Raw genomic sequence first — 16,993 nt, forward strand, 5'->3', positions numbered from 1 at the left:
GACAAATTTGTTTTCAATAGTATTCACTATATATTTAATTTTTATTTAGTCTTTTTTACTATTCATTTGTTCCTCCAAATTTATAATAGCACTGAGCTTGACAATCAGATACTACAGTGCGATGTATATCTACATCCATATTGTTGGTTGAACTTTCACAGCACAGATCACAGATATTTTTTGCACATGAATTGTCTTTCTCTGAGCACAAGTCAAAACTTTTCCCTGTTCTGGAGAGGCACTTTGCCAATAATAATACATGATTGCGGACTGAATCCTCTACAGTCAAATTATCTTCGGAGCATTTTGTATTGCAATTGTCGTAGTACTTTTTATCTAATATATTTGTATAGAAGTTGCAGCATGTAGAGCAGTAGTTACTCAAACAAGATGATACCTTTTGATGAGATTTGTGAAATATTGTTTCACAATGCTCCTTCCTCTCCAGAGTGTGTCTTTTACCTATGCAAGATGAATAAATTGATTCCTCATTTTCCTGCTTTAATCCCGAATGATCATTCCTAATGTTGACATAGAATGGTTTTATAGATAAATGATCAAATGCTACATTTGTGCAATTTGAAGAACCAATGCCAATTCTTCCATGTTCATTATTTGTAGTATTGGAGTTGGCTACAAGCAAAAGTTCATTATCACCGTTATAGCTTGTCTTATATATATAGATTACTTTCTTTTCAAAATTAATTAATAATGTATTCCACTTGTCTAAAGAGAATCCAGTTCTAGATAATGCTAATTGAATTTCATATCCATCCTCTTGTTTTAGTAATTTAGTTTCTTTATGTCTAATCTCAAGTTTGTGATAATTATTTCCATCCAAATAACGAAATATTCCATAAACTACACCCTCACCACAAGTTGGGTAAAAATCAAATGAAAAATATCCATCTTTACATGTGTGTGACTCTTTTAACATTATTCTAGTATCAAGTGGTGAAGATTGCATCAATACATTTGCTCTTCCTTTATACAATTTTTTATACTCCCAGTTATCTCCTTGATTTTTGGTATCAAAAGTTGATTCTAAAGTTGACAAGTAGCATTGCTTAAAGTTAGAACATCTTGGAGACCTTGGTGGAGAAGAAAAGAAGAATTTCTTGCATGGCATTGCACGAACTTCAATATTGTCGAAGTAAACACCACCTGCAACTCCATTGCTATAAAATCCAATTGTACCTGACAATAGTCCTTCATCTAAAACTTTCATATTTACATTACCAATAAATATATATATGCGATCTCGTTGAGCTGTTATTTTTATTGTAGAGAATTCCTTCTCCTTTAAGCTGAGATTTTGATCATCTAAAATATATGTTATCCCATCTTTTATACGTATTAATCTCACAGTTTCTTCTTCTTGATTAAATTCAAGCAGATACATATTTGAAAAATCACGAATTCTAAATCCAATTCCAAAAACCCCAGATATAGGAGGATATACATCAACACTAAAATCAAAATCAAAAAATCTCCTATATTTCACTTGTACATATGTACCTCTAGGATAATGATTTGAGTATCCAGATATTGGCGAATTTTGACCTAAAACTTTTGATCTTCCATTTATTGGAGTAGTTGTATATCCCCAGTCACTGGGTCCTCGTTGTGTCCTTGGCATATCGTAGACCAAAAATGTATGTTCAAATGGCATTTCCTTATAGTCCAATTTAAAGCTTTGAAAGCCAATTTGAGAAGAGTGAATTGACTCCACATCATCTAATTTATCAATCAACTCCTTTAGAATTGACTGATATATTCCTGTTACCTTCAGTAGATCGTTTGCTATGTCATCAACTTCATTAACTACATCTAAAATTTTTGGTGATTGACTTTTCACTAAGGACTCGATTGGTTTAAGTCTTTTCTTCAATTCTGTAGTAGCTACCATTGATTGTTCCTGAGTTGCTGTAGTTATCAATGGATCTATTCCATAAGATTCATCAATATAGTTGGAGGCTTCTCTCAAAATATCTGCAATATAAGGATTTGTATTAATTATTTCAAACATATTTCTTTTAATAAATGATTGTTCATCATGTAAAGTTGTCTTTATATGTAAGGATTCATATTTTTTGTCTTGTAAGGTATTCGAAAATCCTACTTGATAAAATGCAGTTGATGATTTTGAAAATATATCTATTGGGCAATCTTTAGCAATTGGACCGACCCTTAAACTCCTATTAGGACTTCCAGCAATGCTTTTGGAGTTTATACCATTCCTTAATGAACTATCAAAAGAATTTTTTGGTCCTTCTAAACCAACACTAAATATTCCACCTATTTCCGATGAAATCACTCCAAAGTGGATAGCAGCACGACATACAGAACTCTTTTCTGAGTATAACCCATTATTACCGAATACAGGAGTATCATATTCTGAGCAACCTGGTGGACACTGTACAACAATATTAGTATTTATTGGTCCTTCAAAAATGGGATTTTTATATGCAACTGTATTACAATCAATATCCACATGATTTATTTGCTTTTGACTTAATAGGACATTCGTTGAACATACTATTCCAACTATATCTGAGGTTTTTAAGTCAAAAAAGCTCAAGTAATTTTCACTGAATCCTAGACCAACTGCGTCATTGCCGAATAATGATGTAGCTGTTGATTCAGGTGAAGCAAGTGATAAAACCAAACTTGACAAATCATTGCTTCCGTCATTTAAATCTTGGAATGACCCGGAACATTTTCCATGATTGCAGCCATAATCAACAGCTAGTGGTATGCCACTACCTTCAGCCATTTTAAAGCCCATTTTGTTCAAAGCTATTCTTATATTAGCAATTTGTTCTGCACTATGTAGCACTAGTGGTTCCAAACCAACTTGAGAACAAGAACGTCTTATATCTGAAACAGATGAGATAAATGTTGACATTCCTGGTATAGCATTATTATTCCAAATGTAATAAGAAGCACCATGCTTAATATCACACCACACTCTTAATGGTTCAGGAGCACATCGAGGTAAAATCCAGTAAAATCCTGAAACGGCACTTGGATTTTTTGCAGCTATTGCATAACAATCTTCAGCTGGAATAGTAAATACATCACCCATTTGTCTGTTTTCTAAATACTCTGTACTATCTCCTTGAATTATTTCCAGCTCTTCTGTAAGCCTTTTTGCTTCACTTCTATATTCTTCTAACCTATCAAGATAATCTCTTTTTTCAGAATAACACTCTTCAACTGAGGGTAATAATATATTTATTCTATCACTTAAAGACCCAAGATTCCTTGTTCTTAATAGTACATCTCTTGCTGCACTCTTAACCATATCAGATGCTTTTGCATTAAACTCTTCAACATAATTTAAAAAATATTTATCTCTAGCATCATTACTTGTTGCAGCATCTTTGCAAAATGTTATAACTGAGTTCAAGTTATTAGTTAAAACCTCAACTTCTCTTATTCCATATAAATATTTGCCTGAAAATTTTCCATATCGAGGATGTGGTTTTTCCATTATTATTCTAATATGACTGGTAGTAATACCCCCCATATCATTTAAAGTTATGTTCAATGGATTACCTTCAACTCTAGTCACTTCTGTTATACTTCCATCTATATTGGCAACAATTGCATATGAAATTGGTGGAAATTCCCAATCTATTCGAATATTTCTTATTTCATACTTACTTCCAGTTGATAAATCCATCGCTACCCTATGTTCTGATGCGTCATCAAATGCAGCAGAAACCCAATAAGTTGCAATATCTCCATCAAAAGCAGATTCAGGTAGATGCAGTGCATCCATAACTGAAGAGGCAGTTCCATTAAGATGTAATATGGTCACACCAACACTATTTCCAACTACGTTCTTTTGATAAATGCATGCATTTGTTCCTTTTACATGCAACTGAGAGAAATCATTAAAATTCCAATATGATCTACCATCTTGAGCCTGTTCTGCTAATTCACAATCTTGAATTACCAGTGGAGATTCATGAGATAAGTCACCATTTGCAACAACTAAGCACTTTGGAGGATTACTTAGGGCGCTGACAATTTGGCCATTTGGTCTAATCTTCCACAGTTCACGGCCATCCCCGGCTGCTATACCATAAACACATGAATCTAATTCAACCGGTGCAAATTCCTGTTGAATTCTACCACCAGAAACTTGTAGGCAATTATCACCTTTTGGATCAGTTATACCAGATATTATCATTGCAAGAGGTGATCCATTTCCTATTGCAACAATTTGTCTAATTCCAATGAACTCGTTTATATTACCTCGCATTTGAACCTTTATAGCTTTAATATCTTGAGAATGATCAAATATAAAGTCTTCGGTGTATTCTTTTAAATTTTGTGTTGCGTGACGGAATGGAATAGTAATATGGTAATTGATACCATCAGGGGATATTTGAATTTGCGTTTCTTTCGGACTAAAACTCCAAATAATTTTTATACCAATAACCCTAGCAGTTGCGGGAAGGTTTGCCATAAAGATTACTTGTTGATCTGATGTTAATCCACTTGCAGAACGCCATTCACTACTACTAGGCGTGAGTGCATTTACTGCATCATATTCTCCATTATAAGATGTTCCTACTAATGTAGATGTAGATTCTGCTGCTCTAAAGAAATAGTAATTTGAATCACTCTGCACTATACAATCAGTAAATGTTAGTATACAGTACAATATGACTAAAAAAGATAATTCCCTCCGTCTCATTTCTCTTAAAGATACTTCCGATTGAATGAATGTCAGTAAAATAGATACCTTCACACTGCAACAGAAAAAAAGTCACAAATCCATCGATATATTCTTAAGATAGTAGCTAAGTATAAGTTGTAGTTACTGCATCTGGAAAACACCGGTACGAAGCAGTATTGCATGCGACATGCAAAAACCGGTAATATTGACCTAAGGAGATATTTTCAAACTTGATTGTGGATAAGTTCTACTGAAACTAAAACCAACTATTTGACAAAAATTCAAATTTACCACTAATTGTACTTTATATATATATACTTGTTCATTTCTAAGAAGTAAACAGAAGTCAGAAATTATTTAATTTACTCAATCGAAACAGAGCTTTAACATGTAACTAGGTGGGGTGTAATTTCCTATCTTTGAATGAACTAATGAATTTTAAGAGATTATTGAGAAAGTGACAAGTAGTAAGTCTACACTAACCTTGAATTATAGTAGTGTTTACCTCGAGATATAATAAAAATTAACTGCCTAGTAAATTTCAAATTGGTGCTCCTTGTATAAATCCTCTCGAAGATTGTAAATTCTATTCTTATGTAGCATGAGCCCATATTGGTAGTGTCTAATTAATCTCGCTATGATTTGTGCCTTAAAAGTGAGTTAACAGGTATAAATGGAAAGAAAACAGGCTTTATACTTCATTTCAATATTGCTTGTAAAGTGTCAGGACCTTGGCGAGTAACATTTAATACAAACTCTTGCAATGATGATTGATTTTTCCTATCAAGTTTATCAACAGATAAACCAGAATATTCCCTTTGACTTTCAAATTTGGTTGTCTTATATCTCAAATTATTAATAATTTTAGAACTTTTCTTCCTAGTGCAACCATCCAAACTTCTGTTTCTTTTTCGTTCAGTAGATTTCTTTTTATGAATGTTTGGTATCTGAATCTCTTCTAATTCTGCTGACTCACCACCACCTTTTGAAACACAGTTATTGAAATTGGGAACTTTCCTTAATATAGGTTCCCATAAAGGACGATAATTCTCATCTTTTATACACCCAGGACAAAACCACGCACTTTGCGGCTCACTAAATATTTTGACACACATGAAGTGGAACCAAACACCAAATATACAATTAGACCCTGACTCACATCTAATCATATTATCTAGCACACTGAGTTTGCAGAAACAATATTGATTCGTTTCATCTTGTATTGAGTGTATATGAAGTAATTCACTTTTTGGAGTAGAATCATAGGCATTTGCTTCTTCCTCAATAACTTTCGCTTGAATTCGCTTGCTTTTCCTGACTTTACCTATCTCAATATTATTTCTCGGAAAATCATACCACTTTAAATAATCAGAAACAATAGATTCTTCAACAGAATTTTCATTTTGAAGTTTCAAAAAAGCTTCACTAATATTGGAACGTAAAAAACGCATTTTTTCTAGCTCATCTTTAGCATTTGAGAGTTCAACCATGGCTACTTTCTCTATCATGAGTGCAATATGCTGTAAAATCCCTATAATGATGTGAAGTTTGTACTTCTTCTGTTCAACTGAATTTATTTCAGCTATTTCTTCCAAGCTGAATCCATGGTTTCTTTGTCTTTTTGAGTCTTTTGTCATAACACATTCCTGAAACTGCTGTTCAACAGACCACATTAGTTTTGATATGTCTTCTTCCATATATTCCATGAATAACCTTGCACAATACTGCAATTTATGGGTGGCACAGGATGGGGTGGATATACTGGCAAAAGTTGTTTCCCCTGAGTTGTCAGTAACTGAATTTACGCTATCTTCAAATTTAACTTGGTAATCATTCTCTATATATTGCCCAGGAACTGTTTTAATAGGATTAATGAATTCAGGTAATTTAAATTCTTCATAGTTTTTTGAGGAATAATTTGGATCTAGAGACTCTCCATCATTATGAGACGATAGCCAGTGACAAGAAGTTATTAAATCTCCTTGGATTCTATGCTCACAATAAATAGGGATATTATACTGGATATCCCAATTGTTGTCCCAGTCACTACTATCTGAAGATAAAGAGCTTGGAGAGTTCATTACTTTTGAGAATCCAAATTCAAAGAACACTCCGGATTGTCAATCTGCGGTCAACGTGCCTCGCGCTTAAACCAGCTTAAGTATGTTGAAATGTTAGATTTCCTAGTATATTTTTAAGAAAATAAGTAAGAAAAGATTATACATTAGAGCAAGATAAGAGTTTATTTGTTTGCCTACAGCAACGAAAACCCCATTTTTTTAAGTGAATATTATAATATGAACCCCATACAGATGAATGATCTGCAATATAGTCATCCTCTACGTATTTGGAATTTGAATACCTCCAACTATGAGAATGTTCTAAAACTTCCTCATTATTATCTTCAAAATAATCTCCTAATTTGGTCTGTTGACAACTATCCTTAATTACAATATATTCAGCTCCTCCATAGTAGTCACTTAATCTATTACGTACAGTGTTTGCTTCATAATTTGCCCTACTTAAGTGCTCTTTATAAAGCATCTCTAATTGAGTAGGCTGAGCCTGTAAGTGAACTGTTTCACCATGCTTGTATTTATGCCATGCAAATGCTTCCATTTTAATGATTTCGAGGGGCTCTTCTGATGTTTGATATACATCTTGTGAAGAATTGGAAGAACCTTTCACAAGATTACCTCTCATTGATCTACTCTTTGGATCATAAAATGCCGAGTTAGTGTCCAAATTTATAAGGTATTTTGCAGTATCCTCGCGTATTCTTAAATTCTTTATGGTGGTTCTTGTTTTATCATCTTTATTACCAAATGTTTTGTCATCAAAGTCTTTAATCACAGTATCATCATCTAAGTTGTAACTATTAAAACTATTATGTTTACAGTATATACTAGTCTCTAATGAGCTTGTATAATCATTAGACAAAATCTTTTCAATTTTCTTCATCCTCCTTTCTTTAGATAATCTTTCCATAGCCTCGAATTCCTCAATTACATATTTGTAATCTCTAGGATCAAAGTCATTCCATCTATCTCTCTTTGCATCTAGATTTCTTTCCTTCATACAATTTTGTGGAATATGTTCGTCTGCACATAAGTCTGTATTTGTCCACTTTGCACCTCTTTTTCTTGTTCTCTCTAAGCAGTCTACAACTTTGTGAGTTGAAGCTCCACAGTTTGTACAGGCTCCTTTACGATATTTAATTGGCTTAGTGTCTTTTGTTCCCCTTTTTACCTTAGAATCACAGCCCATCTCCTCAGAAAACTTAACCAAACGTTGGTGTTGTAAAGTTTTCTTTTCCTGAGTTAAATACCATGGAACTTTCGCAATAAATTGGGGTATATGAGGATTTATATCATCACCGTCATCAGCTACTAGTGTCATATTAGGAAGTATCTGTCCATAAGTAGGATTATGTTGATTGTATTTATCTGACATAGACTTCTACTTAAGATTAACTGGAGGCAACAGGATAAAGAGAAGTATGAAATTTGTGGCGCTAAATCGCTTTATTTGTAGCATGCAGCAAAGTTAAGAATTAAGTCAAACCACAAATCTGTAATATACATTAAAGTAAATTATGTGCTGTACTTTGATACAGTGAATTTTATTTATTATATTAATAATTTCGTCTAGAAATAATTCCAACAAAGTAGTCAGGCCACAATGCAAAACTTAAACCAGAAAGAAGAGAAATCCACAGAAACACATTACAACCAAGGGGTATCCACAGTGAAAGTACATCACTTCCAATAGTTGAAGAGGAACTACATACAAATAAGCAACATATCCAACTAAGAAATGAAAAAAATATACCGAAGCCCAAGAAATAGTGCATGTGATCAGCCATTAATAGTGCCTTAATATTAACAGTAATGATGATAAGGCAGTAAATAGTTGCACCCACCACTGACTGAGTTGATCCAAACATATTGGTACTATTGAAACTAAAGAGTATATATGGAGTAAAGAAAACTACGAATGAGTGCCAAATTGATGTAAGAAGGTAAATGAGACAAACTCTCAAGTTCAAAAGCTCATTCATTGGTCCACATAAGTATATTTTAGGTGAACTGAGAGACTCCTCTTTTGTGACATCGAAATCAAAAAGTGCAATTATGATTATAGGTACTGAAGAGAACAAAACATTGTAGACTTGATACCAATAATCATAATACAAACGAGTTCCACTCCACATATTAAAATATCCATAAATAAAGATAGGTATACCAACTGTTAAATTTTTATAAAACATATATAATGCTAATTTGCACATTCTGCGGTATGCAAGCCTCCCATGAACAAAAAGAAGTGTTTGAATATCTTTAAACATAGTAACTCCATAATCTGAAGCTAAAAAGGCTTGGTTTCCCTCAAGACCACGAATTCCAACACCAACATTTGCCATTTGCAACATATTGCAGTCATTAGCACCATCTCCAATTGCAAGAGTAACACCATTCATATATTTTCTGACAAATCGGATGATTTGACCTTTTTGGGAGGGTGCACAACGAGCGAAAACTACAGTATGACACAAGCAACATAATTTAATGAGGTATTGTTCCACTGATGATAATGATGAACAAACCTTCTCATACTCATCTATACCTTCATCTCGTTCTAATTCTTCTGTATTAGTAATAGAACCAGATAAAATTTCATTTAAAACGGTACCTTCAATTATCATTGAGGCTTGTGATTTTTCTATTTCACCTTTTTGATCTTTAGTGAACCAATTTAATAAATTATTTCTCCAAGAGAAATCTTTTCTATTTAAAAAAATACCAAGAGATTTCCCTACTTCAAATAAGAGTATTTTTGTTTGTCTTGCATCATAACAAGTTTTCTGTGTTAACTCAAAAACCATATTATTTGAGGTTATTAAACCTGCAGAATTCGCTATTTCCTTTGCAGTTTCAACTCTATCTCCAGTAAGCATCCATACACTTATATTTGCTTGCCTTAAGCAATTAATAGTTTCGGGAACATTATCTTGAAGCCTGTCTTCAATTCCTGTGACACCTTGTAGTTCAAGATCTCGTTCAATGAGCTCTGTAACTTTATACAACTGTTCATCTCTAAATTCTACACTGTTTAATGCAACAGAATATTTCTCATACCAAGCAGCAAATTCTTCTTCTGATATAATTCTTTGAGCTATACAGAGAACTCTGAGGGCAACACTGGCCATTTCATCACCAGCTTTAAAATCCAGTTTGCAATTCAGAGAATCATGACAACTTAATAAAGGCTTAATAGCCGAATCTGCACCTTTGCAAAATACTACAATTCTATCTTGAAACAAGGAGAAACCTTCTTGATCTGTATCCTCTATAGAATCAGGATCTCGGTATTCACTCTTTATACGAGCAATAACGCTGCTCCGTCTTCTTTCACTAGTAAAGGGTATAATTGCAAGAATTTCAACATATATCAAATGTCCGAATATATTTACAATAAGATCTTTGGTTAATGGATGAATACATAGTAATGAAACTCCCAAGTACTGAGCACCGTAGCATAGTGCTGCTTCATCAGAATATTGAGCTGAGTAAAATGGTTTGCAATTAATAACTGGCATATTCTTTTCAGATATAAACTCTGAGGAAATATCTTCTACATCTTCTGTAAATAAGAAAGGTATTGACTTTATTGTTCTTGCTTTTATATTACTCTCCGGTACTTCCTCATCCTCAACCATAGGGATATTTAAATTATCATTCAAAGTTGTGGGTACAAGATTGTGCTTAAGTAGCTCCTTATATATTTCAGTTTGGTTTTCTATTACTATTGAGTTATTAACAGCAATATTTAGCAAAAATTGACCGATTTTGTCTCTCTGAAGTTTATTCTTAGATATATGCTCAAAAATTTTGTCATCGCAGAAATTAACTTGAGGAGTGGGACTTTCAAATATTTCATCTTCACTAAAGTGTTCCATTCCATACTTAATTCCATTGACTGATATAGCTCTGAACTCCATGATATTCCTCGTTAATGTACCAGTTTTATCAGAAAAGAGATATTTAACTTGTCCCAGATCCTCATTTAAATCTGAATTCCTAGAGGCTGCATATGTTCCTCTTGTTGCATTGAACATTGCTCTATCTTTTGAAATAAAATAACCTTGAATTGCCTTTACAATCTTCATAGATACAATAAGGGCAATTGGAATGATATTTGCTAGTAAAACGAGCCATGTACAAAACCTAATCAGAGGCACAAAAGTGGGATTTACAGCTTGACCAGTTGCACGGAAGGAACTTTCATTGTCAGGTGAATACCCCAGATAAGGATATTTATCAAAGAAATTAATACTCATATAATGCTGAGTTAAAAGAGCACCAGTTAAACAAAGAGTAAATAAAAATACCAGAACCAGCAAAACCATCTTGTTTGTTAGCTTATCAACATTGCTCATCTTTTTTCGAGGTTTTAAAGAATTCATCTGAATTTTTGATTCATGCCCAGCATATACTATACATCCTAATGCCCATTCTGTTGAACGTAAAATACAGCCACGTAAAATTAAATTATCCAAGTTTATTGGAAATTGGACAGTTTTATGACTATAGCTGATAGATTCAATAGCAGATGGAGGTAAACGGATGATAGCAGTGCCATCAAAAATATGCAAATCCTTACCAGGTTGTGAGCACTCAATCAAACCTTCAAGCATGCATGCACGTTTAACTGCAGTCTCAATATTAAATCCTAAAATTGTCGATGAACTCTTGTGTGAAAAGCGTCTTTTCAGGTTAGATTCTCCATCTAAAGATGATGTGTCCAGAAAGACTTCACCTGAATCAGAAGAACTAGTCAACAAGACAACATCCGCTGGAACTATTTCATGATTTCTTATAAAGACGATATCACCAACCTTCAAGTCTCGAGAGACAGAGTCTTCTATTCCCTCAATATATCCAAAATCAGCCAGCTTCCAAGACATACGATGATCTAAAATTGATTCCATCTTTTGGTGTACGCTTATATCCGGTTGGTAAATAGACGGAGAGTAGTCTGGAGTTCCTATAGAATTACCAGTTAAGCCAGTATGGACAATTACCCTATGCTGGAAAAAATTTGGTGATCCTAATCGTCGTATACGAATGACATTTCTTTCGTTCTCAAGAAGATCACTATTATGTCTGTTCACGTCCTCCCAACCATCTTTAATTGCCCCAATAATTAATACAAATGCTAGGGGAAATGCTAGAGTAGGAACACTATTAGTAGTAGTAATTGATGGAAATATTTGCAATATAGCAATGATTAGAAAATAGAAATTTACAGGTCGACAGAACTGTTCAAATAGGTACTTTGGTACGAAATTGATGATAGTATATCTTGATGTTTTAATGAAATTCCCTGAAAAGCTATGTACTTGTCTATTGTTGATGATAACAAGCCGTGGTCTTTCAATATTTCTGAGACATGCATAATGTATATTAAATACTAGTTAAAAATAAGAAAGTAATAATAATAAAACTCACTTAGCCTTTGAAACAGAGAATCTAGCAGATACTTGATTGAAAATATTCATAGTACAGTATTTCCTAGTAGTATCAATCCAACTTTTTACCACGAAACAAAAGTATCAATAATAAAGACATTCAATATTTAAAGCGCTAGTACCAAATTAGCGTTTTTTTTTTTAAATAAACGAGTGCAAAAGATGTGTGATGCAGGATTGAAGCTGCCACCTAACAATGAAAAGTTACAGAGAGAGGAAGAAGAGGTAATGCATGGTACCAATCTTACACTCAAGTTAAACTTCCCTCAGTATCAAAGTGAAGTTGAGGAGTTGTCTGTTAAATCTTCAACTGAAGTTGGATATGTCAAGCTACTAATAGGTCAAAGAAAAGGTATAACTGCTAAAAATATTAGGATTCTTTACAATGGCACACAAATGATAGATCCAATGTCATTATGTGATCACCCTGGAGTATCTCCTCCTTCAATTGATGTAGATGTTTACATTAATTTAGAGCATACAATAGATGTTTAAGTCTCATTATATCTTATTTATTTAAGTTATTCTAATCTATATTTATCAATGTGTATATTCAAGGGGTTAGAGATAAAAAAAGAACTAGATAGATAACACCTGTTTGACATAACATTGAAATCTTTCAACAAAGGACTTCAAAGTTTCAACAGAAACCGTATCCTTATTAGTTGCATTACTCAAGAAAAATAAGGCTTCATTAATAAATCCTGATATTGGGGAAGATATTACTGTTGTGTAATAGTGATATCCCCGAAATATAGTCACACATCGCTTTATGAATGAGGCCACTTCGGAAGGTAAATCATTTAAGTTCGATCTGCCAGTAGGTGACAGAGCAATATTTGTACCTAAAATAACCAATCTTCTTATTTCAGAGATAGCCTCAGAAGAAATAAATTCTGTTACCTCATTTATATCTTCAGTTCTAATATTGTTTAAATTGTTTCTTATAGATTCCCTGTTTAGTATGTACTGTGTATCTAAGCCTCGTACTAAAAGACTTAGTAATTTTAATTGTGATTCCAGTATGTTTATGTCATCTATATCAGTATCTAATATTGAGAACCAAATAAATATCATCAATATTTCCAGTTTTTTAGTTAAAATATTTCTTAATTCTACCTTCAAATTTAGCGAATTATATTTTTCTAAGAAAACAGTATATATACGAATCAATATTTCAAAAGCAGTCCTTTGACAGTCATTCAAATAAGCTGTCAGCGTGTATTCTTTACTCTGCGAATCAGTATATATCGGAATAACCCACTGAGCAGGCGTTCCAAGTGTCGATAATAGCGATATCACAATAAAAATAAGCAATGGACTCTCAATTTCAAACAATAATCTTCTATATGCAAAGATTTCTTGTGGAATATTCGAATAAGTTCTCATACTTTGTGGAAATGTTACATTTATTGGATCTAAAATAATATTTTCAAGTATATTTCTTGCACTTTTGAATGATGAAGTATCTAATAGAAGAAAAAATAGTACCTTAATACTAGAATTATTCCTTGATATAGCACAGATTATTTTTAAAATTGCCATTTGAATCCCATAACGATAGTGGTGATAATTCTCCGAGAAAATCAGCTCTTGATACAAAGATATTGGGAACAAAAGACTTGAATTTTTAAGTTCTATTGGCCAACATTTATACCAAAGTTGCAACATTGATGAAAATATCATTGGAAAACAACTAGAAAGGAAATCTGATAGTTTTTCACAGCCGTTATACATTAAAATTATATGACACAATAGTTGTGAAATTTCTTCACATGCATTTAATAACTGAGAACCAAAATTGTCACCGTTTTCTAACTCTTTTGGGTGAATTTTTAAGTCTAAGAAAGGTTTTAAATATGCTTCACATAGTAAGCCAAGATGCTTGAATATTTCAGTACTAATACTACGAGCAAGACGATGAACTGGTGCTAAAACTGGTAACTGCCACCTGTTATTTATGAATCCAATATGAGGTTTACTCAATAGTAGTATTATGATATTTAAAGTAGCATCCCACATATGTTTTAAATATGGAGTAGATTCAGCCATTCCATCAGCTATACACACTATCATATAGATTATCTCCATTGAATATTGCCAGTTAATCAAATACTGTTTAATAAGTGGTCCTGTAGATGGAGTATATTCTAGCAATCTCATAGCACATGCTAATAAAGACTTGATCATATCTTCATATTTCTCAGTAATGTGCTGTTTATCTACATTGGAATTTTGGACTTTAAAGCTATTATATAATAAATGTCCTAATGCTTCGCATAATATTGTTAAAGATTTTGAATGAAGATGACCCTCAGCTGTTTGAACTTGAAGGTTAGACTTATATAGATTATCTACGAAAGAAAAAATTCCTCTTAAAACTTTATGCGACTGTAGTGCATCAATATATTTAGTATAAAGTTCAGTTGGTAAACCACTATACAAGCGAGTAATCTGCAGTATATCTTTCGATGCATCAAGTGAAATAGTAGGATGATGATTCAGAAATCCATATTCACTAAGAAAAATGTCTATTATTCTCCCAATATCTCGATTAATTTGGTGGTTTGTTAAAGAAAAAGTGTTGATAGGTAGATCTAATATTTCATAAAAGTACCGAAATATACTAGATAAAGAACGACGAAAAAATATTTCAGGATGTAGACCATTCTGACCAGGATCTTTGCAGTTGCAGGAAAAGCCAATTATAGGAGGGTAATTCAGAATCTCACTTACAAACTTTGTGTAACGGTCAGCTAAAGTTGTATTTAATTCAGTATATTTTTGACTGTTCAGAACATTACGAACCCTTGAATGGCGTTTCCTCTCAGTTAATATTGCAAACCCAAATTTTGATAGTAAAAATAGGACAGAATCAACTTGAGAAAAACTAAGTGATTGTATTCCACTCAAAATTTGTTCAATGATCATTTCCATAAAATTGGAGACCAATCCTGAGTCTAGTTCAAGAATAGACAAAAAAAGCATTCCTACATCGGAAAGTTTTGGGGTATTCAAAATATTGCTAGAAATATCTTCTTCCAATTCGGGTGATATCTCAGAACTGTCATTTCTGTAATAATAGAACTTTTCAGATCTCTCAGATACCTTTAACACATTAAATAACAATTTGTATAAAAAAGGACGAAGAAACACTTGACTATACCATTTTACTGAAAGTCCATTAATATGTATATCTGATTTTAGGCTTGAAAAAAATGAATTAAGAAGGCGGCATGCATCAGATTTAACATCAAAAAAGTTAAGATCATTAATAACCAAAATTTCACTTAAAATCGGTATCAGTAACTCAAAAAGGCTTAGAGCTTGAGAAAAAGTTTCCAAGTAACCTGTACGATTTGGTAAATTATTTGTTTTCAACTCTTTTGCCAAAGCTTTGGTTGATTGAAATAGTTCATTTAACAGTCTCAAAATGCAGCGGGCCCGTAGGCTAAGTAGGAATGAGCAAAAACTTTTATAAGAATTCTTGCAAGGGTCCCTTTCAATTGCAGTAATTACATCACAGTTCTGAATTAGATCCCACTTTGGTGCTACACTGGAAGAGAACCTTTGGGTTGTGATATTTGATATATCAAGAGACATATGACTCTGAATCAGCTCTACAATATGCATATCTAAGAATAGCTTAATCTTTATGTTAGGCATCATACCTTTCATAAAAATCGAAGCAATAAAATCCAGTGCTTCAGCAACTACCGGAGATTTCTCAGGGTCTAACAGGTGAAATATTATATTTAACACATCTTTATTAATTGCATAAGAAATGTCAATCCAATTAATAAATGACTGCATTACAGTTAGAGATCGTGATAGTATATCTACGCCAATATAGGATGTAGTCAAACTATCAAACTTTGTTACAACTAAACCCCATGTATTAAATATCAAAGTTATATCACCATTCTCACGCATTTTATCTTTAATATTTCTTCTTATATTTAAATCTGAAGAGTTCTGTATATTATCGCCATTGACAATGATTTTATCGAAAGCATTAAGAATTCGAATAAACATGTCAGGCATCCATTCCCTTAAAGTAACTAGTGAAGCAAAATCATACACTGCCGACGGCCATTTCTCTGGGTAGTCAATATACATGAGGTTAACATATAGCTCAGCTAATCTTGTACGAATGTATTTTGGTTCATCTCTTTTACTCATCCCTTCCTTAAGATATTGAATAATGGAGTCACGTAGGGAAGTGCGCTCTTCTTCACCAATATTAAAACTTTTTTCTAGAGAGGTATTTGTTTTATTTGCTTCCACTATTTTTACAAGACTTCCAAGACACCAAAATCTTACATCTACCTGTTCTTTCAAAATGAAATACTGAAGGCAAATCTGCCAGCCATTATTGGAAAAAATAGCGGAATTACATATCTCTAACGCTTTCAGCTTATCAGAAGACGAAGTTGATGGAGAACTAATGGCTAAAATCGCTTTCTCTAGGTCATCCATTATTTGAAAATATCTATTTAGTCAATCAAATATGATGCAGAACTAAGAAGTGGCGCTCACATTACTAACAATGTTGCAATTTAAATTCAACTTTATTATAGTTCTGCTAATGTTTTAATATGTACTAAGTAATCTCCATTATAAAATGCACCAAAAGCCTAGATCAACTATCAATAGCTTAGAAAGTCTACAACTTACTAGCTAACTGAGTAGTGGCTAGTAAGTGGAAAATTTTGGACTAAAATTGAAGTAGCTACTACAGAACCTTTTCTAATTTATAAAAGAACAGA

At 32.9% G+C, this 16,993-nt stretch overlaps 6 protein-coding genes across 6 annotated transcripts; 1 reads left to right on the top strand and 5 right to left on the bottom strand.

The window, feature by feature from the left end:
* Positions 1–58: 58 nt before the first annotated feature.
* On the bottom strand, positions 59–4,711 carry cand_029840 (uncharacterized protein; the record flags this gene model as incomplete). Its single annotated transcript, XM_067213211.1, has 1 exon — positions 59–4,711. The coding sequence occupies one exon, from the start codon at positions 4,709–4,711 to the stop codon at positions 59–61; it is 4,653 nt and encodes a 1,550-aa protein (XP_067067585.1).
* A 680-nt stretch (positions 4,712–5,391) lies between these two features.
* cand_029850 (uncharacterized protein) lies at positions 5,392–6,774 on the bottom strand (the record flags this gene model as incomplete). The annotated part of the gene is made up of 1 exon (XM_067213212.1): positions 5,392–6,774. One exon carries the CDS (start codon positions 6,772–6,774, stop codon positions 5,392–5,394), a length of 1,383 nt encoding a protein of 460 aa, XP_067067586.1.
* A 136-nt stretch (positions 6,775–6,910) lies between these two features.
* On the bottom strand, positions 6,911–8,146 carry cand_029860 (uncharacterized protein; the record flags this gene model as incomplete). Its single annotated transcript, XM_067213213.1, has 1 exon — positions 6,911–8,146. The coding sequence occupies one exon, from the start codon at positions 8,144–8,146 to the stop codon at positions 6,911–6,913; it is 1,236 nt and encodes a 411-aa protein (XP_067067587.1).
* Positions 8,147–8,327: 181 nt separating this feature from the next.
* cand_029870 (phospholipid-translocating P-type flippase family protein) lies at positions 8,328–12,254 on the bottom strand (the record flags this gene model as incomplete). Its single annotated transcript, XM_067213214.1, has 2 exons — positions 8,328–12,138; positions 12,205–12,254. 2 exons carry the CDS (start codon positions 12,252–12,254, stop codon positions 8,328–8,330), a joined length of 3,861 nt encoding a protein of 1,286 aa, XP_067067588.1.
* Positions 12,255–12,386: 132 nt separating this feature from the next.
* On the top strand, positions 12,387–12,719 carry cand_029880 (uncharacterized protein; the record flags this gene model as incomplete). Its single annotated transcript, XM_067213215.1, has 1 exon — positions 12,387–12,719. The coding sequence occupies one exon, from the start codon at positions 12,387–12,389 to the stop codon at positions 12,717–12,719; it is 333 nt and encodes a 110-aa protein (XP_067067589.1).
* Positions 12,720–12,803: 84 nt separating this feature from the next.
* Positions 12,804–16,703, bottom strand: cand_029890 (uncharacterized protein; the record flags this gene model as incomplete). Its single annotated transcript, XM_067213216.1, has 1 exon — positions 12,804–16,703. The coding sequence occupies one exon, from the start codon at positions 16,701–16,703 to the stop codon at positions 12,804–12,806; it is 3,900 nt and encodes a 1,299-aa protein (XP_067067590.1).
* Positions 16,704–16,993: the final 290 nt, after the last annotated feature.

The sequence above is a fragment of the Cryptosporidium andersoni genome, assembly GCF_001865355.1.
Source record: "Cryptosporidium andersoni isolate 30847 chromosome Unknown contig_22, whole genome shotgun sequence".
Classification (NCBI taxonomy): Eukaryota; Apicomplexa; class Conoidasida; order Eucoccidiorida; family Cryptosporidiidae; genus Cryptosporidium; species Cryptosporidium andersoni.